General features: G+C 43.0%; 1 protein-coding gene across 3 annotated transcripts in view; it reads left to right on the top strand.

Moving 5' to 3' along the window:
* Nucleotides 1–898: 898 nt before the first annotated feature.
* Nucleotides 899–22,565, top strand: part of LOC110452052 — a 64,582-nt gene continuing 42,915 nt past the window's right edge. For all 3 annotated transcript variants that reach the window (XM_021500325.1, XM_021500326.1, XM_021500327.1), the window contains exons 1-5: nucleotides 899–1,012; nucleotides 2,729–3,287; nucleotides 4,182–5,243; nucleotides 8,226–9,665; nucleotides 11,457–11,885. In XM_021500325.1, coding sequence (XP_021356000.1) covers nucleotides 2,741–3,287; nucleotides 4,182–5,243; nucleotides 8,226–9,665; nucleotides 11,457–11,885 — 3,478 coding nt within the window. In that variant the 5' untranslated portion in view covers nucleotides 899–1,012; nucleotides 2,729–2,740. The remainder of the gene's footprint in view (nucleotides 1,013–2,728; nucleotides 3,288–4,181; nucleotides 5,244–8,225; nucleotides 9,666–11,456; nucleotides 11,886–22,565) is intronic.

The raw sequence follows: 22,565 nt of genomic DNA, 5'->3' as shown, positions 1-22,565 counted from the left end.
TAACGGAATGCATTATTGAATTTGATATACAGTTTGGTGTGGCCGTCATATTGGAATGTCCTAACATCCCTGTTCCATGACTAAAAGTGTTAAATGAATTTCATGGATTTCATTGTATTGGTGCCAATGGGCAAGGTATGTTTCGATCACAGGGATCTGAGAATTTGTTACAGCTATATTTGGACCTTAACTATAACGTGTCAGAGTATTAACATGTTTTAGTGGTTTAGATAAACTTTCGGTAAAAGTACGTAAATTTTACGGAAAATTGATCTAAACCCCTAAATCACCTTGGTTTAGATGAACATATAGGGATACACCATTTGGAACTGTTGTTTTTATCATTAAATGTTGTTTGTTCTTTTGCTATTTATTTTGATTTTGTACTCTAGCTCACTTTACATCCACTTAAAAGATATATATGCGTACATTATTATTTCGAATTTTAATCCCCTTATGCTGTACATGTGATAGTAGTTCATGTAGGCTCGCGATCGAGACGTATACATATACTACTGACTTAATGTCTCCGTGTATGCTTTGGTTTCCGTTATGTTTTATTACATGTTTTATTAGCCTACCGTACACAAATAGCTCTACCGAGAGAATGTTTGTATGTTTCTGGTATGCGACGTTAAATACATATTCTTGTATCTATATTGATAGCTTGTAAGACCATCAAAAACGCATATTTGGGTGGTCCGTGGAACTAATCACTATAGTGACATACATTGATATGATTGTTTTGTTATTGCATCACAGGTACGTATACCTGTGAACGATACGGTCCTGCCGAGCAATTATGCAACCGAGTGCAAGAAAATTGACACGTACACGCGATTGGCCAATTCAAATGGTTAACGACCTCGTTATCGTCTCGGGTATTTCCGACATGCGGTGTACCGTTTCCTGAACAACTCGGTGAGCGAAGATGAGACAACATGGAGATCACTCAGGATATAGAGAGAACATGTGTACAAGACCAGAGTTTATGGATCAAATGTAATCAACAGTAAGTACCAAACCACCTTACATAACTAGAAAGGCATAAAAACACAATAAAAGTACCTGAAGAAAATTGAAATGTTCATTTATCTACTTTCGGTTTCGTTTTTGGTAAGATTAACGTTATCATATCATCACGTCAACTTGAAACTGAGAAATAATCTAATTAAGTGCCTGAAACTGATATATAAACAAATTCGAAAACCTTAAGAAAACTTTATTATGCTGGATTTCGTAGAAGCGCCTAATTCGTAACTTAACATGTTCCACGTACGGACTTAAAGATGTAGATAGCAATCTCTCTATATATAAGCTAATTCGGTGCCTAAGTTTCAACATGGAGTAATAATCGGACCACAGAGGTTCGTTACAAATGTCATAAATACACATATGTAGTACTTATTTGGGTCACATACCTATCATATCATCTATCATATGTCATCAATTATATTTCAACGAGATAATTGACGGATTTAATCAATGACATTTGAATTTTAAAATATAACATATTGTATCAGGTATCACAATAAAATATTTGAATGTCCATAAAATATTCTAGCATTTAAATTCCCCTATTGGTATGGCCTTTGCATTTTACAACAAAATCACCAGCCAGATAGCCAAGCATGTAACATAGTGTCTGACCTAGAGGCTGATCTAAATTCTAATTGATTTATTGATTTTGTACATTAATTGCCCTTAAAATGGTTCAAGCTCAGTCAAATTTGGAATGCTTATATATGTCTACACCAAACATCAACAATTAATGTAATCCCTACACTAGCCATTTTCCAATGATTGCATGTAAGGGCCTGGTGACTTATGATACTACATATATATATCTTAACTTTTGTTCACAACACTTGCTGCACATTCTAAATATTTCGACTACTACATATTAGGGCCTAGCTTCTTCAGTAGGACTGAGACTTACCCTGTGGTCCCTTTTGCAGTTTCTCCTGTTATTCATTGGTCAAATTATTAAAGGCTGTGACTAAGGGTGAACCATTGTTTCAAGTAATGGGATGAAATGGGTTAAAAATCCACAAACACCTACCCATGGAGCCAAGAGTGATGTAATACTGTTTGTAGATTGCTGTACAAATAGTGTAGAGGGGATTACCCTCAGCTATATTTAATCATTGTAGGAAGAATAATTAATATCCGAATAACAAATCCCTTCCTTCAAGGACATACATTTATAATGATGTTGATTGCCTGTGCCAAGTTATAAAAAAATCCAATGAATGGTTAAGGAGGTGTTACACTAAGTTTTCTGGAGCAGAATTGAAGTTTCAAGGGTCATAACTCCAGGAAAAATGTTGAATTCCAAATTCCTTTCCTCATGTAGGTTAACATATGATGTACTTTTACTGTGCGATATTTAAAAAAAAAACTAACAAAGAGTGAAGGAGAAGTTACATTTGCAAGGTTTTGGGAGCAGAAATATAAAATTGAAAGTTTCACTGTAACTCCTGGAAAAAAAAGTTGAATGGCAAATTCTTTTCTTCATCACATCTTCATATGATGTACTTTCATTTCGCCAAGTAACAAAAAAATATTCAATAAACAATAAGGAGGCGCAGTGCTAAAAAGGTTTCTGGAGACAAGAAATTAATGTTTCCATGTGAGCGATACAGACCTTATGGGACTTTTGTTTATACATGTTAGACTAGATTTCTGTGTTATATGTGTATTTACAAAATAATTCTATTAATTTCAGACTAAAACCAAGATGTCTTCAGGTTCAGGTGCACCTCGTGGTCCTGTTCCTGCCGGTAGCGATCCTAACCAGGCTGGTGATGACAGCCATGCAGAGAAGGGAGATAACCACAAGGGTCAGATAGAAGTACAAAGATCTGTCAATTCCAGTGGGAACCAAACAACAGCGAACCAACAACAGTATTCAAGACATGAGGTTCATTTTACATTTGGAAAATCCGACCAGATAGTTAATATATCTGATGCTGTGTCTGGTGCCTATAAATATGAGGAAGAGGACAAGAAAGAGGCAACTAGCCATGGGAAGGGTCAGCCAGACTTACAAAGATCTGGCAGTTCCATTGGTAACCAAACAACAGCAAACCAAAAACAGTCTTCAACACTGGAGGGAGGACAGTCAACTCCGGTTGATTTTACATTAGCAACATCTAACCAGAGAGATAAAATACCTGGCCAAGGTGTGGACTCCTACGAGACAGGAGGTGGAGCTCAGGGTGGTGATGTCGCTGCAGCCATGGCATCTCCAGAGGATACACCAAATCCTCCACCAAGGTCACAGGGTAAGTTAAGATATTTTTAGTAGTGTAATAGGCGCAAACGAAGGATTCAAACACAGAACCTCGAACTGTGGAGTGCTGATGTAACCTTTTAATTTATACTGTCACTCCATGCTTTAAACCAGTCAAGTTCTCTACTAACCTTCCACATTTATTCAAGGCTTTGACCCACTTAAAACACACAGGACCCTGTACAATCACCTGTATCACTGTATAGCATAGTAAAACTATCTTGTTAATCAATACATTAGATATATATTAAATTCATATTGCAATTCATTTTATTAAACATTTATAATTGTACCCCTGTGTAGTTTGGTAATGTGAAGACCATGGTAATATGAACTTCACTATATGTTCTTTACCAATATTTATTTATTATTTTCTTTTAGGTTACTTCAAATTTTTGTTCTCTATTCATGTTTGTCAATAACAAAACATTGTATGGGGTAGATAGAATTAGGATGGGGCGTGGGAGGGGTTTATCTCACAATTACGATGAAGCCCTAAACCAAATTTTTCCTTATCGATTTTCCTTTTAAAATCTATTTTAGTAAACTTTGATTTGTTGTTCATCATGTCTGGGTACAAACTTTGGGGTGGGGATTGTGTTTGGATGGGTGGGTGGGAGAGAGGGGGATCACTTGACCATAATGGGGAAATGAAGGGTTTCACCAATTTTTTTCTGCCCTTGCATCAGATTGGCTGGGACAATTTTGACTTCTTCTCAAGAACAGCTACACCAATTGACTCCTTACTTGGTACAATTGATTTTTGTTAGGTCCCAAACAGGTGTTGTAACATTTTGTGATATTGATTATTCGGGTCATTTCAAAATTTACTAAACTGTTGTTTTCATGGATCTTTATTTATTTATTTTTATTTTTACATTTCTAGGTAAGAAGACTGATTCATTTCGAGGCTTTCAGGATATTGATTATTCAGGTCATTTCAAAATCAAACTTATCTCTAGAGACACTGAAATGACAATATATACAAAAGTGTTGAAGATGGAAACAGAGGAAGAACGATTTGTCAAGTTCTGCCATCTCTTCTATTGTGATTTACAGCTGTGTGCAGTAAAGGAGGCTTTTCAGTCTGATCTGAAACTTGATGTAATCAAAGGGGGATATCCTCCTTCTGTCTGTACCCAGCCAGGGGCCTCAGATCCTGTAGCTGTAACTGTAAAGAGTTTCCTTAATAGTCTGTGCTATCAACTTAGTGCTGTGAACATTTCCTCCACCCCCTGGAATATAGACCAAGTCAGGACAATTCTGTCATCCTTGGACAGCTATCGGAAGGCCATTGTGACTGGCTATGAGGTGTCAGGTGATGTAGCTACCAACTACTGGCTGGCAGGTGAACGCGGCTCTATGAAGTCTGCCATTGATGTTTTAGTTCAGAGGCTAGGTCCTAGAAGTAACCCAGTCCAACAGTCACCAACAAAACAAGATATGAAAGAACCTGATAGAAATAGAACTGATGGGAGTCCTTTTATTGGTCAGCAGGAAAGGCTTAGTCAAACGGACAGTCGTCTTCAACAGACTGGTCTAGCTGTCAGTGGACAAAAACAGCAACTAGGAACTGACCAGGTGACTGAAAGGACACATTTTGATCAACAAAACACTAGACTGGTAACTACAAACCAAGAATACCACTTTAATGCAGGACCTGATTCTTTGAGATGTAAACCAATGGTTAGCGGGTCAGATAGTGCTCCACCAGGCCATAGTGGATCAGGTGACAGTAGTAGTGATCACACTCGACCTTCAATGGGAGACGGACAGGTACGTGTTACTAGTGAAAACGAGCTCGAGAGGACAAGAAGTCAAAAGGAGGCAGTGAACCAGGAGACTGGAACGTCTGACAGATCTGTTGAGGTGGCAGATGTGGACATTCATTTTACTGATACAGATTTAGGAAATGTGCCATCACAAACTGAAACACAGAAACAGAGAGGTAAGATACCAGATGTTTACAGCTATGTTAACATATTTAGGCCCCACATTTAAGATGCGGATGGCGTATAGTAATCACCATGTCCATTTGTCCATTCGTCTGTCTACGCTATTGATTCCGAAAATCATCTAAATAAATAACCTTTTTGAAATTTGACATGATGTAGATGTGCAATAGGGGTTTGAAACCTTTCTAAGCACAAGGTCAAGGTCACTGTTACTAAAAATTCACCATGGGAGTATATGACCACCAGCATTTTCTTTTCTGAAGATTATCTCACAACCCCCCCAAAAAAACCATTTGCAATATTCATACATTGTGATATGTTGATGTGCAATAGCTATAGAGGTGTCACGTACTGCTACCAAAAATAGAAAGGGGGATGATATATTTGTTATCACTTGACTGGTCATAGGAGATATACTGTCAGATAAACATTGTGTTGGCCTTTCTGACCTGTGAAACTGGTAGTAAAGAATAGTATTTTGTATATAACAGGATCCCATAATCCAGAATGGAAAGATGTCAAGGTCAGTCAAGGTCACTTGCTTGATGTACAAATGAGGCAATATACTGTCAAAAGATCATTGTCACAATTATGGTCCTTTCTAATATATGTCAGTGATCATTTTCATAGTAAGGTATGGTGCTATACATGTAGGTAGATATCCTTTTAATAATGCCTATTACTCAAAACTAAACACCCAAGATGGCCAAAGCCTAGATAAATTAATATCACTTCTAATTGGCTTAAACCAAGATGACCACATTGGTTTCAGATCGGCTGAGGCCTTTCAGTATATAATTTCTGTTCTGTTGGTCTGATTTTAATCATACTTGATGGTAAATGTTTTTTTGTCAGAAATCGTATGTGTGTGTGTTACCCCTTTCGACCACAATGACGTTAGGGGGGGGGGGGCTTATATTAGAATCAACCCATTATACTGTTTGACCATCTGTCCAGAATATTGTCAAGCATATTTTAAAAATGACAAAAAGACATTTCTCTCAAACTTAATATACTACTTGCGTATGATATAATGTTGTGCCCATTCGCTCTTCAATCTGTTTGTCAATATAGGATATGTTTAATCTGGCTGGCTGATTCGTTTTCGTCTACAAAGCTAGGGGGGGGGGGGATTGATATTTTCAAAATGGTGGCTAGTCCAAATGCATTTTCATGGTTTCTGAGCTTATTCTGGTGGTTGGAATGAGAGACAAATACTCTTTCATGCCCAAGGGTGTAGGATAAATTTGGCAAAACCTGAGGCACTCCTACACCCCTGAGCATGAAAGAGTCTTATAATCTTCCAGGAACCATAGGAAACAACTCTGTCTCAAAGCCATCTATAAATAGATTAATATCATGATTATACCTCAAACTTTATAACATTTGGTAATCCCAACAAGCATTCACAAATGAATAACATTTATGATATCTATAAGAGTCATGCTATCGGAAACACTTTCTTAAAAGCAAAGCATGATAAGTCCGATATAAGTAGGAAATAATGGCAGTTTTTTTTGTAGTGGTGTAATGATCATGGCAATTTATAAACAGATCAGTATAAACCAGTTGTTACGTAGCAAACTTCATTAAGCTGTATGTGATCAAGTAGTTGCAGATACATCATGTGGACCATGTTTATGTTAAGGTCCAACATCCTATATGTATAGGACCTGATATATGTTACAATAACTCAATTCAGTGACATATCAATCCAATTTCTTTTATTAACAGAATTTGATAAACTGTCTATAAAGGGCAAGTGCATGTTTGAGAATTCTTAGAAATTACACTACGTTGTATGTAAGTTGTACCATACGTTGTATGTAAGTTGTACCATACGTTGTATGTAAGTTGTACCATACGTTGTATGTAAGTTGTACCATACGTTGTATGTAAGTTGTACCATACGTTGTATGTAAGTTGTACCATACGTTGTATGTAAGTTGTACCATACGTTGTATGTAAGTTGTACCATACGTTGTATGTAAGTTGTACCATACGTTGTATGTAAGTTGTACCATACGTTGTATGTAAGTTGTACCATACGTTGTATGTAAGTTGTACCATACGTTGTATGTAAGTTGTACCATACGTTGTATGTAAGTTGTACCATACGTTGTATGTAAGTTGTACCATACGTTGTATGTAAGTTGTACCATACGTTGTATGTAAGTTGTACCATACGTTGTATGTAAGTTGTACCATACGTTGTATGTAAGTTGTACCATACGTTGTATGTAAGTTGTACCATACGTTGTATGTAAGTTGTACCATACGTTGTATGTAAGTTGTACCATACGTTGTATGTAAGTTGTACCATACGTTGTATGTAAGTTGTACCATACGTTGTATGTAAGTTGTACCATACGTTGTATGTAAGTTGTACCATACGTTGTATGTAAGTTGTACCATACGTTGTATGTAAGTTGTACCATACGTTGTATGTAAGTTGTACCATTAGGACCGAGTGCTACAAAGTTGCCTAAAATAAATGACATTGACCGTTTTTCAAGGTCACAGGGTTCAAATATATAACTCTAGCAACACTTTTTAAGAAACCATTAGTTCCATAGTCATGATATTTGGGTATGTAAACCAGCAGTGCCAATGTTTTTCTAACACATTGCGCTTAGGTCATTCAGGGTCCATTTTGAGCACTAACCAGGGTCATAGGTAATATTGGCTATGAAGGTAAAATGTTTCAAGAATCTTCCATAAGACTAAGGGTCCTTCTAGTCAGGCAATAGGTACATGGATAGAAAGTGCTATTAAGCTTCCTCATTTTATGACCTTGAACTATTTTCAAGTTCATGTGGTCAAAATATTTGAAAAAAATGTTTGGTCACCAGCTATCCTGAAATCATGAGGAGAACAATGGATATAAACAAGTAGTGTTTTATAAACAAACAAATCTGATCTTGATAAAGACTCTATTTTAACATTTAGTATATACATATTTTTGTACATTACAGGATACGAACAGCAGTTATCTGAATGGTCTGGACAGAATGCCAAAAACCCACAACAGGGGTCAACAAGTACACCAGTGGATCAAAGTATTGACAGATGTCAAGGTCAAGGTCAGATTGGTGAACATAGAGATCCGGTCGGAGCCCAAACTGGAGGACAAAATGCTGCGGTGCAGTATATGACAGAGCCATCCCCAGGTAGAGGTGACCAATATAAACTACCTCAGGGACAACCTCCTTCTACCAAACATGATGTACATCACGAAACTGCATCATCAATCATTACTATGAAAAAAAATCTTGGTAGACTTGATGAGAACATTTTATCTTCCTTACCATTAATCCTCAAGGATCTAAGGTACAAATTCAAAAATGTGAAAATAGAATTGGAGAAAGGTCAACATACTGTTAATATAACTGGGGCTGAGGTAGATGTCAGAAGAGTGACTACAGAGATAGTTAATCAACTGAAGGCAGTAAAGGACAACAAGGTTGAAATAAACAACAAACACATCAAACAGGAGGCAATAAACATGTTTAGAGAGAAGAGTGTATTTGACTATTTGAGAGAAAACATAAGAAGCCAGGAGGTTGCCTGTCACCTGACAAGGATTGAGGACTCAGCTGGAGTGTACCTGTTGATATATACAGCTGACACTGACACAGAAAGAGCTGTCAGACTTGTCACTTCCTCTGTTGTCTGCAGAGAGATTGAGATGGATTCTGATTGGAAATTATTCCTAGACTCAAAGTATGTACAGCGGGAGATGTCTGACCTTCAGAAGGAGTACAATGGTAAGGTTGCCATAACAACACAGGAGAGCCTAGTGACACTGTCCTGTACAGCTGACATTGAACATGCAGTATCGAAAATTGTAAACAGAATGAAGAAAGATTTCTTAAGAGAGGGAAATAAAACAGTTAAGTACACACCAGGTGGAGACCTAACAGTAGAACTCTGTACTAAAGTACTACAGCATGATATTCAGATGATGGAAGAGAAATATGGTGTTAAATGCCATCCAGTTAAAAAAAACAGAAAGCAGGGATGGGAAGTTACAGGGCCATGTGGAACATTGGAGAAAGCTGTTGACACTCTGAAGGAACTTTCTGCGACCGTGACATCGAGACACCTGCCACTCGTGGACAAGATCACAGAGGCTTTTTTTAAAACACAGCCAGGACAGGATGAAATGGTCAGAGTTGCTGAGAATACAGGATGTTTGGTGACTTTGTTGGAACAGGAAGTAGCTGTTTCTCAAGGGACCTCAGGAGAAGTGACTTCTGGCAGACAAGGTCAAGTGTCGGCTACTGAGCGGTCTGACAGGTCAAATCTGGCTGGACGTCAGTGGTGCTCAGGAGATGGCGGGGTCGTGGCTCTGTACTGTGGGGATGGCTGGAGGTCTACATCTGATGTCTTGGTAGAACTCACTCAGAATAAAGGTATGAGTTTTTACTAGTAATCATACCATTTATGATTGAGGCAATATCATTTGGTTTCAGATGCCTGTAAATACAAACATATTATTAAAAATTTGGGTATATTTAAAACCAATCTTTTGGAGTATATGTAGTTAATAGATAATACTTCATAGATTATGCCATACCGTGGCGTTCATCGTCCGTACGTCAACAATGTCTTTAAACAACTTTTTCTTCATCTTAACCACTGATTGGAATTTAACCAAATTTGACTGGAAACATCCCTAGGTGCATGGTGGGGATTCAAAATTGTACAAAAAGTGGGGCTGACCCCCCAGGGGGCTGAGGGGCGGGGCCAAAAGGGGTCAATTAGGCTATATTGCTTTAAGCAACTTCTTCTCTGGCACTAAGAGATGGATATCAGCCATATTTGACTGGAAGCATCCCTAGGTAGTGGAAATTCAAAATTGTACAAATGGTGGGGTTGACCCCCCAGTGAGCTGAGGGTCGGGGCCAAAAGGGGGCAATTTGGTTATATTGCTTTAAGCGACCTCTTCTCTGGAACTAAGAGATGGATATCAACCATATTTGACTGGAAGCATCCCTAGGTAGTAGAGATTCAAAATTGTACAAATGGTTGGGCTGACCCCCCAGGCTAAGGGTTGGGGCGAAAAAAACATTAATTAATTGGAAATGGTTGAGATCCCCACCGTATTACCATATATACAATTGCTGAGTATAAAGAGAAGAATGCACATTTGCTTCCAGGATGGCTCTAGGATCTGGCCCGCCCCTTGGAGACATAGTTCCTTGGCATAACCTTTGAACCAGTTGGCCCCCCCCCCCCCCCCCTAGTGACTAGTTTCTTAGTCACAGCTTGGAAACAGTTGAGATCCCCCTCCCATAACCATACATAGAATTGCTGGGCATGAAAAATCTAATACAGATATTCTACAAGGATTGGCCTTGGGGTCTGGCATTGTAGAATATTTTGCCATGATTTCTTAGATATCCAGGTGAGCAATACAGGCCCTCTGGGCCTCTTGTATTGATTACAGACTGGTTACAAAGTTTCACACATATCTGGTATATGGATAATTTCCTAATGTAATATCATGAATTGCAGTCATCAATACTGTTAATAAAATATCTAATTATGAACAGCTTTATAAGTAACAGTTCTGAATAGAAGCAACATGAACCTCAGTAACAATTACAGCAAGATCTAAAACAAGATTGTGATATATTCATGTGATATCCTGAGAACACTGCTTAATACTTGTACAAAATGTGATGCATTCATATAAAAAAAATAAGTCAAGTATAAATTATACAAATGTGACAATTAAATGTCAATTGGAAAATTAAGATACAGATTTTCTAATTGTTGCAAAATCATGTTATCCATGTAAGACTGAATTAGCCTCCTTATTTTACCCAAGTTTTTCTTTTACCATGAGCTCCTATTCCGAAACCATCAGCCATTTTGTAATATTTTGAATTTAAGGTCATCTATGTATTTAGACAAGTTACAAAGAATCATGGGAATTACTCGTTTGTTCACATTATCAAAGAGATCATGCATATCTTAAAAACTCCATTATACAGTTTCTCTATATACAAACCATATGATATGAGACAAACATAGTTTTTTTCTCCCAAAAACACGTTTTTTTACATAGTTAAGCAGTTCAGTTTCATCCCCTCAAAATTGTTGAGAATATGCATTTCAATCCTTTGATATATCACAGTACATTGTGCAGTTGTTTCTAAGTAAAAGTCTAATTCTTCAAAAATAAATGTATTTTGTAGGTACTCAAGCTGTCAGATTGCAGCCTTATCAAGATAAGGTTACTGTTAATCTGAATCTTCCAGAATGGAGAGATGGAAACAATAAAGAGAAGGATATAATTCGTAAACACTTTCAGGAGATTATAATTATGGCAGCAGAGAAGGGGTATACATCTCTGACAGTTCTTTTGGATGACTGTGAGCGGTGTGGATGGAAGGAAAGGAAAGCATGTATATCGTTAGTCAAGAACACTCTGTATAGTCTTCAGACTGAAAATGCCGGGGCCTGTTCCTGTGTCTATTTTGTGAGGGACCAGGGGATGTTCATGGTGTTACGTGATGTAATCGATGACAGTTTTAGAAATACTACTCAAAAGTACCTGAATATAACAGATGAAAAAGATGAAGTAGCATTGGATTGGGAGCACGTTGATTGGTCTGATATCAAAGGTATGTAAACAATGAACTTAATATTTCTACTGGTTTCAAATTCTGTCTGCAAATTCATCAAGTTACAATTCTGACATGGACTTGTATATATTCTGTTAAATCATACAATTATATTTACATTTGTGTTGCAGTGCCTCTAGATAACAGTACCAACTCAAAATGATGTCATGATTCAATAAAAGCAAGTGTGTAGTAATATTGACAATACTACATGTACCCTTGTATGACCTCCAACATCCCCACCCCCCTCCCCCTCAAAACACACACACAAAAATAAAAATGAACAACAATTAAAAAACATATGAATATATTTTATTAATCTTTTTTTTTTGAATTATCAACAAGAACTCACCCTGTTTAATGAAATTTTAAAGTCTGCAAATTCATTGTCTAAAATCTGTTGTGTGCTCACTTTAAAATCGAAAGACGGACCAGGTGAGCTAGCGCCATGGCGCGGACTCCGTCGTCTGTCCTTTGTCCAAATTTGATCAGAATCATCCTTGGGGGAAGAGGAACCAATTTTGTATAAACCTTGGGTCTGCCCCTCCCCCCCCAAGGGCCTGAGGGGTGGGGCCCAATAGGGTAAATAAAGCATATCCTTTAAAATCCTTCTTCTACTGCAGGAATGAAAGGATTTGTTCCGTATTTTGTCAGAAGCATGGTTGGGTGAAGGGGAACCAGTTTTGTATTAACCCTTGGTCTGCCCAGCCAATGGCCTGAGGGGCGGGGCCTAATAGGGGAAATTTGATGTTTCTCTTGTGAAACCAATTTCTATTATAAATACTTACCACAGTCATTATAATGCATATTCCAACCTTACTTGGCTCTTTACATATGTAAATAAAGAATTTTTCCCCCCATGGGGAACTCCTGGGAAACCCACCAATCAGACGGCAGTATTCACGCACGTGATAAGACACGAAGCCATGCTTCCCACTTCATAATTCCAAAGCCCAAAAAAAAAATGAGAGCCAAGGAGACAAGGGGAGGCTGGGAGGGAACTCACCTAATGACTGTGGTATATATCTATAAGAGAAATTGGTTTCACAAGAGAAACCTCATTTCTATTTCAAAATACGTTACCACAGTCATTATAATGCGAATTCGACTTACCGCAGTGGTGTCTCCGTGGAGCGATGAAGGGTTCCAACAATAGGACCCAACCCCTGGAGGAAAAATTCAAAATACCTTTTCTTTTGTGACACAAAGCTTGATTACGACCAGCATTCCGGATCACGAGACATAATGAGGCTTATGCAAAAGAAGAGGGAGGACAGAAAACGGACTGGGCAGCCACAACACTGCCCAAAGAATACAATCCGTCAGACTGTCCCGACAAAGATCGGAGATAGAACTCTGTAAACGTAGAATGAGAATGACCCCTCCAAACAGCAGCTGTCATGACCTAAGCATAAGAAGAACCATTAAATAAGGCCCACGAAGTAGCTAAAGCGCAAACCTCATGAGCCCTTACCCCTGACACCCGCAAGGACTGATCCCCTGCCGACTCATATGCAGCTCGAACAGTCTGAACAATCCAGCGTGAGATGGTCGCTGCAGAGATATTAGAGCGACCGGGCTAACTGGGCATAGCAGGCGATCAGGACAATCCCCATCCAGAGTTGAAGCCAAAGAAGGGATAACCACAAGCCCTGGGGTGAAACCGGGAACCTAGTTCTTAGCTAAAAAGGAGGGAGCAGTGGACACTGAGACCGAAGAATGGCCAGCCGAAAAACAAAGGCAAGAAGAAGATCTGCTGAAAGCATGAATCTCGCTTCTGCGGCGACCGGAAGCAAAGGCTATCAAGAACACAGTCCTGAAAGTAAGAAACTTCCGATCCATCGATTGGAGGGGCCCTCAACAAGGAATCTAGCACAAGTGCTAAATTCCACCTAGGGACCAATTGCCGTGAATGAGGCTTCTCAATGTCGAAGCCCCTAATGAGAGCAGACAATGAAGCGTCCGAGCCCACAGACTTGCTACCATAGAAAGCCAGCACACTAGCAATGGCTGAATGATAGCATGCAATAGTTCCCAGAGACAGACCTTTGTCCCGGAACAGAGACAAAAGAAAGTCCGCTACAACGGGAACAGAGGCAGAGACTGGATCAATTGACCGTCCGACACACCAATCACCGAAGGCGGACTATCGAGATTGGAAGGCGGCGGAAGACAAAGGTCTAAGTGATCCTGCCATGGGAGTTGCAACTTCTCGAGAAAAGCCCGTCTGAGTGAGCCTTCCCGAGATAGCATCCGACCGTGAAGGTGGAGCCGTTCTGGTCCCGAGTAGAAGTGCAGGGACCTCGGTTGAGACAGCAGATCCCACAGGGGTGGGATGCTGCGTGGGAAGTCCACCGACAGCCGAAGCAACAGAGGAAACCAAGGTTGTCGAGGCCAGAGCGGTGCAACCAGCAACACAGTACAAGGGTGTAGAAGGATCTTCTCCAACACCCTGCCCACCAGATTGAAGGGAGGAAACGCATACCCGTACATTCCCGACCAGTCCTGGGATAGAGCATCCCCCGCCATGGCCATAGGGTCTGGAACCGGAGACACAAACGTAGGGAGTCAAAAGTTCAGGGCCGTGGCGAACAGATCCACATGGGGTCTGTCCCAAACCAGGCAAAGAGACCAGAACACCGAACGCTTGAGGGTCCATTCGGTGAGAAACGGGCTCCGAGACCGAGACAGAGTGTCGGCCAGAACATTCAGACGACCTGGAAGGTGCCTCACCGTGAGATCGAGACTGATCTCCTGACACAGCAACAGGACCTGGGTGGATAAAGCACACAGAGCCGGAGAGGTGCCCCCCTGGCGCTGCAGATAAGCCACCACAGTGGAGTTGTCTGTCGCCAGACAAATGCCCTTGCCCTGCAGGGAGGGTCGAAGACCCCGAAGGGCAAACAGAACAGCACGCATTTCCAGAACATTGATGTGTTCTGAAAGCTGTTCCCCCGACCACACCCCTGGCGACGTCTGACCGGAAAGGTATGCATCCCAACCGGTCATGGACGCGTCGGTGTAAAGGGTCATAGCAGGAGATGCCCGAACCAGAGGAACTCCTGCCAAGACATTGCTCTCGAGAGTCCACCAACGAGCTGATTCCTTCACCGACTCCGGCAGAGGAATGTACACATCCCACTGTCGAGACGCCGGAGACCAAACTGACTGAAGGAACAGCTGGAGCGGACGGATGTGAAGCCGACCCAAGGGAAGCACATTCGCCAGTGAATTCAGGTAACCGAGGAACCGAAGGAACCATCGGACCTGAATTGGCTGCACACCGACCAGAACAGAGACCAACAGAGAGGCCTTCTCGAACTTGGACACTGGTGGAAGGACAAACCCCAGATCGGTTCTGAACCGATAACCGAGGAAAACAAAATCTTGGGAGGGGAGAACCTCTGACTTCTCCCTGGAAGGGATGAACCCTAGGCTGCACAGAACGCCCAGAACCGACCTCGTGCGCCGGGACAGGATAACTGGATCCACTTGGAGCAACAAGGAGTCGTCGAAGTAGATGTGTGCATCTACCCCGAGACTGTGGAGGTGCCCCACTACTACCTGCAACAACTTGGTGAAAACCAAGAAGGCCGTAGTGAGGCCGAAGGGCATAGCTCGAAACTGGTAAACCTTCTGCTCGAAAGTGAACCTGAGGAACTTCCTGGCCGACCTCCTGACCGGGATGTAAAAGTAAGCATCCTTCAGATCGATGGACGTAGCCTACATCCCTGGACGCAATGATGCGCCGTGGCGTTTCCATCTGGAAGTGCGGGGAATCGACGTATGTGTTGAACGTACTGAGGTCGATAATAGGCATCCAGGCTCCGGACTTCTTCTTCACGAGGAAGACCCGGGAGTAAAACCCTGGAGACCACTGGTCCCGTGAAAGTTCCTTGATCGCGCCCTTCGAGATCATGGCTTGAACCTCTGACCTGAGAGCCTCCACCTTTCCCGGATCGGAAGGAGAAGGGAAAAAGATAGGCTCTCGCGCCAGAGGTGGATCCCGAAGAAGCGGGATACAGAGACCCTTGGACACAACCCCTAGGGCCCAACTGTCTGATGTGATTTCTTTCCACTGAGGAACGAAATGGGACAGCCAACCGCCTACTGACAGGTCCGGAAGGGGCCAATCTGGCCCTTCCCAAACCACATCGGTGGAGCCTCCCACGCCCAAGGGCGTGGGAGCGGCGACAGACAGTGGACAAGGAGTTTGCAAGGGCAAGGAAGAGTCAGGAACCCTTCCTACCTCTGGAAACTTTGGCTTTGCCTCGACCCCTATGGGAACCCCTACCGCGGAAGGAAGATTTCCGACGTTCTGCCGGAGCGGAAGACGGTGGGGCAGCCTGCTGCTGAAAATCAGTCGTCTTTGCCCTCTTCCTCCTATGCCTGGAGGAGCCAGAAGCCTGCCTCTTCCTGCTAGCGCCCTTGCCTGCGGAATTGTGGCGTGCATCCTCAGATGCAAACAGGTCCAACCTCATCTCAGATTGTACTGAGAGAAGGACCCCGCCAAACAAATCCTCGCCAGTCAAGGGAGCCTCCAAAAGGGTAGCCCGATAGGAATTGCCGACTGGCAGTCCAGAAAGGACCGACAACAGGCGGGCAACAACAAGGTGTGACATGGCAGCCGACAGTAAGGCCATCGCATCAAGATGTGCCTTGCAAATTGGCTGGCTGAGGCATTCCATCAGTCCAACCTTGCTGGGGAGCTGCTCCACCGACTTGCAGCTCGCAGCCAGCAACGCAGAAGTAAACCAGTCTGCGTAGGATAGAACATGGAGAGCAAGCCTAAGGAGATACTCCAACTTAGAGTTCTCCCTAGGCCTCATCACAACCTGGTCAACACAGCGTCCCGGCCACTTATCCAGATCCCTCTCAAGGGAAACAGAATTAGGGGCCAAGACTGGGTCGTGGATGCGGTACGTATCTGCAGCTAAATCTGCGATGTCGGCAACCACGACCTGTAAAGCCGAGAGGGAAAAAGGCTTGCGAGCCTTGCTCACCTTCTGCTTTAATAAAGCGTTGACGTGAGCGAGGGGCCTCGTCCCTCTGCAAGAGACCTAGCAGAGGCCGAGGACGCAGATGCTAGGGGAGGCAACATGCTCTGAAGGAGCGAAGTGCGCTCCGGGACGGCCGAATCCGTGGAAGGGCGTGGGCAAACCTCGTCCCCCAGAAGCTGCATAACTTCTGCACGCAAAGTGCGAAACGAAGCCGAAACCTCTGGAGGCACCGGATCAGCATCTCGGGGCGGGGATTGGGACACATCAGAAGGGCCTTCCAAGTCCAAGCCAGACGAATCCAACGACTCCAGGAGGAGCAGGACCACAAGACCCTGGAACCTGCTGTAAGGTAGGAGTTGACACCGGACAGCGGAAGTTACTGGTAGACTCAAATTCCAAAATAGGAGCTCGAGCCAACGCAGCACGACCAGCAGCCCAAGCATCATGCGGTCTCTGCCTGACAGAACCGGCAGCAGAAGCTGGCCGGGAGCGCAAACGCTTACGCGACCGGCTCGGTGGCGGATAGGGGGGGGGGGCATCACCGCAGGCAAGAAGGCGGGGGGAGCATATCCAGGCTGGAAACCCATACCACCCTGGGGTGGAGGGGGAGCAGCTGGAAAAGACCCCTGCTGGGAGAATCCCCAAGACTGCCGGCAAAAACCAAACGCAGCTGCGCTGGCACCTACCATTGGAAAACCTGGGGAGGAGGCACAAGGGATAGAGCTGGAAGCATGGGTTTTTACACCAGTGCTCACACCACCGTAAAATCCAGCAGGGGCTAGCGAGGCCGAGGCATCACTTACCACCGGACCGGGCAGCAAATGCTGCACAGTGGTGGATGGCGTGCTAGACGCCATCACCACGCCAGGGGCTACATCAGGAATGCAAGGAACCCCGGGAGCAGACAAAACTGCCGTGGCCGGTCTCCAACACCAACACCCTCAGGAGTGGAGCGGACCGGCAGGAGGCCACCAACAGAAGCATCCGCGGACACAACATGGCTGGCATGTTTAACATTCCCAAGGGAATGTTGGGCCACCTGCCCTCCCCCCACAAATTGGGAGAGAAGGCCGCCCCCTGTCCCCTAGTCGCCGTGGTGACCGGGACAGAGCCCAAACCCTCACCCACGTTGACCGACAAAAGGGAAGCGGGGGTGAGAGAAAAATCTGGGTCCAATGAAACAAATTGTTTCACAACGGCCCCGGTACGGGTCGAAACCGCCGAAACGAACCCCAGGGAAGACTCGACAGAGGTCGGAATTCCGCTGGTGTTCTCCGAGGCCTAGCCTTAGCCCTTGCCTCACCCCTACCCCTCCTACCGGACTTACCTGCACGCCCTTGCGGGCAGGGAGAACCACCGGCAGGAGTCGGCTGCCAGGCACGGCAAATTTCACATGGCTGCTCCGGAGAGCAAGACCGACAGCCAGGACAGTAAGGGTGGGGGTCGGAAGCCTCAAAAAAAAGGGCCCCCAGGACAGCGCCTTTGAGAAGGAGGAGTCTCCATCTCAAGTAAACAAACCATCATCATCGAACACGTGGCCGGAGCCTGGTTGCAAAACGACGCAAAATAAAGCAAAACGCTAAATTAAAACAAAATAAAGTTAAATAGTATTAAAGGATACGTATATGTATGGGTACAAACAACGCCTGTTGCAGTTGGAACCTGTAGACACCAAAACACGTCCGTAAACACGGCCGGCTGAAGGAATTATGAAGTGGGAAGCATGGCTTCGTGTCTTATCACGTGCGTGAATACTGCCGTCTGATTGGCGGGTTTCCCCTGGGGGGGGGGATTCTTTATTTACGTATGTAAAGAGCCAAGTAAGGTTTGAATATGCATTATAATGACTGTGGTAATGTATTTTGAAATAAAAATAGCAAATTCTTTAAAATCTTCTGTAGGAATGAAAGTATATCTTCCATACTTGGTCTGAAGCATCATTGAATGAGGGGGAACCAATTTTGTATAATCAGACCCATCAGGGGAAATATAGAAAATTCTTTTAAATCCATTTTCTTTTTCAGGGATGAAAGGAAAGGTTTTGTTTATATTCAGTCTGAAGCATCCTTAGGTGAAGGGGAATCAATTTTGTATAACCCCCCCCCCCCCAGTATGTTGTCCAAATTTAGCCTGATTGATCCTTTGGAGAAGGAGATCAAATTTTGCATAAATGATGGGGCTGGCCTTCTTGGGGCCTTAGGTTGGGGCACAATAGGGGAAATTTAGCTTTTTTTTTAGGTGAAGGGGACTCGTTTAGTAAAATTGGTGGGGCTGACCCCCCAGGGGGCTGAGGGCGGAGTCAAAAGGGGGGCAATTTGACTATATTGCTATAAACAACTTCTTCTGCAGAACTATGCCATGGATCAATCATATTTGGTCGGAAGCATTCGTGTGAGGCAGGGATTCAAAATTGTACAAATGGTGGGGCTGACCCTCCGAGCTAAGGGGTGGGGCCAAAAAAAGTGTATTACATGGAAATGGTTGAGATCCCAACCATATGACCATATATACAATTACTGAGTATAAAGAGAAGAATGCACATTTACTTCCAGGATGGCCATAGGGTCTGGCCCCACCCTTGCAGACTTAACCCCTGGGTCATAACTTGAAATGGTTGAGATCCCCACCCCAAAACTGTAAATACAAATGCTGCGCAAAAAGAGACGAATGCAGTCATGATATTTAAGAATTGATCCTGGGGACTGGCCACAACCCTAGGGACCTAGTTTCTGAATCACAGCTTGGAAACAGTTGAGATCCCCACCCCATTAAACCATACATAAAATTGCTGGGCATGAAAAATCTAATACAGATATGCTACATTGTAGGATTGGCCTTTGGGTCTGGCATATTCCCTTGGATCTCATTTGGAGAATATTTTGCCATGATTGCTTAGATATCCAGGTGAACGATACAGGCCCTCTGGGCCTCTAGGGTTAGGACTAACCCTAACCCTAATAATAATTATAATAATTTGAGGTTCTTATATACCGCTTTAACACAGCCTAGTTTGTAGGTCGTCCAAAAGCGGTTCACAAATTATTATCCATGGTTATAGGGCCTTTGCAACCAGCCAATATCTTTCTCAACTCCATGGGGAGCTGATACAGCCGAAGTTTGCATTTCGCTGCTAACAGCTAGCATTCAACAATTCTAGCGCTGCCCAACCACATACTCATTTACAGCTGAGTAGACTGGAACAAGCAGAGTTAAGTATCTTGCTCAAAGATACAACACAGTGCTGTGCTGTAACTCGAACCCGCAACCCTTCGGTCATGAGCCCGGCGTCCTACCACTAGACTACCGTACCTCCTCAAGATAATTAAGATAATTAATGCTTGTTACACATGCTGGTAATATAGATTAAATGACTAAAAATGTGCAAAGTGGAACTATTTGTTTATTGATCAACTGTGTATTTCGTCACTGTTGACAACGCATTATTTTTTCCGCGAAAAAGTCTGTTCAATTAATGTTGTTTTCATGATGGTGTTTTGCTTTTTTACGTGTTTTTTTTTTTTCTTAAGCCCACCTGGTCCAAAGGTCCATGGTGAGCGTATGCCATACCGCAGCGTCCCTCGTCCCTCGTCCGTCCGTCAACGTTTCCTTTAAAATGCTACTACCTAGTCCTGAACACCCAAGTAGATTTTGACTAAATTTGGTCTGGAGCATCCGTAGGCCAAGGGGACTCAATTTTGTATAAACGGTGGGTGTTGCTCCCCTGGGGGCAGAGGGGCGGGGCCAGATAATGGAAATAGAGGTAAAACCTTTAAATTCCTTCTTCTACCATAGGGATTAAGGGATTTCAGCTGATTTAGTCTTGAGCATCCTTTGGCCAAGGGGAATTAATTTTGAATAAACGGTGGGTGTGGCCAACCTGGGGGCAGAGGGGTGGGGCCAATAAGGGGAAATAGAGGAAAAACCTGTAAAATCCTTCTTCTACCGTAAGGGATAAAGGGATTTTATCCTAAATTAGTCTGGAGTTTCCTTAGGCCAAGGGGACTCAATTTTGTATAAAAGGTGGATGTGGCCCCCCTGGGGGTAGAGGGGCGGGGCCAACTAATGGAAATAGAGGTAAATCCTTTGAAATCCTTCTCCTACCGTAGGGATTAAGGGGTTTTATCCTGATTTAGTCTGGAGCATCCTTTGGCCAAGGGGCCCGAATATGGTAAATAGAGGTTAAACCTTTAAAATCCTTCTTCTACCATAGGGATTAAGGGATTTCTTCCGAATCTGGTCTGGAGCATTCTTGGGCAAAAGGGACTTAATTTTGTTTAAACAGTGAGTGTGGCACCCCTAGGCCTGGGGGCAGAGGATTGGGCTTAATGAGAGAAATAGAACAAATTCTTCAAAATCCTTCTGCTTCTGTAGGAACAACAGGATTTTGTCCAAATTTGGTATGAAGCACCCTTTGGTGAAGGGGCACTAACATTGTATAAACGGTTGGCCTGACCCCCCTGGTGGTAGAGAGGCGGGCCCAATAACGGATATATAGGAATAGCTTTAATATCCTTTTTCTTCTGTTGGGATGAAGTATTTTGACCAAATTTGAATAGTAGCATCCTATGGGGAAGGGAAATCAATTTTGTATAAACATGGGTGTGTACCCCCTGGGGCCTGAGGGGTGGGGTCTGAGGGGTCAGGGCCCAATAGGGATAATTTAGCAAATTCTTTAAAAAAAATCTTCTGTAGGAATGACAGGATTTTGTCCATATTTGGTCTAAAGCATCCTTGGGTGAAGGGGACTATATTTTGTGTAAATGCTGGGTCTAACCCCCTGGGGCAGAGGGGTGGGGCCCAATACTGGAAACATAGCAAATTCTTCAAAATACTTCTTCTTTGTAGGAATGACAGGATTTTGTCCAAATTTGGTACAAACCACCCTTGGGTGAAGGGGAACCAATCTTGTATAAACTGTAGGTTTTTACCCCCTGGGGCAGAGGCAGAGGGGCCAAATAGGGAAAATAAAAAAAATAGCTTTAAAATCCTTCTTCTTCTGTAAGAATGACAGGATTATGTCCAAATTTGGTACAAAGCACCCTTGGGTGAAGGGGAACCAATTTTGTATAAACTGTAGGTTTTTACCCCCTGGGGCAGAGGCAGAGTGGCCAAATAGGGAAAATAAAAAATTAGCTTTAAAATCCTTCTTCTTCTGTAAGAATGACAGGATTATGTCCAGATTTGTTCTAAAGCATCCTTGGGTGAAGGGGAACTAATTTTGTATCAACGATGTGTCTGACCCCCATTGTGGAAACATAGCAATTCTTCAAAATCCTCCTTTTTCTGTAGGAATTACAGGATTTTGTCCAATTTCATATAAATATAACCCCTGACTAGAACCATGTAATACATGTACGGCAACATCTGGCTATTGCAACTTCAATTTTGCTAACATTTCCAGGTGAGCAATACAGGCCCTCTGGGCCTCTTGTTCTTAATTTCGAATAAGAAAGGTGGATGTAATAGAACGTAAATATAAGGTTTGAAATGCATCTTTTTAGGTCACCTGAGACAAAGTCTCAAGTGACCTATTGCGATCGCCTTTTGTCCGTCGTCGTCCGTCGTCCGTCGTCCGTCGTGCGTCCGTAAACAATTTACATTTTCGACTTCTTCTCCAAAACCCCTGAACCAATTTCAATGAAATTTTGCAGGGACCTTCCATGGACAAAGGTCAACAAAA

This window comes from Mizuhopecten yessoensis, unplaced genomic scaffold (assembly GCF_002113885.1).
Source record: "Mizuhopecten yessoensis strain PY_sf001 unplaced genomic scaffold, ASM211388v2 scaffold6363, whole genome shotgun sequence".
Lineage (NCBI taxonomy): Eukaryota > Metazoa > Mollusca > Bivalvia > Pectinida > Pectinidae > Mizuhopecten > Mizuhopecten yessoensis.
The sequence above is the reverse complement of the archived record's forward strand: the minus strand, read 5'-3'. Positions and strand labels throughout refer to the sequence as shown.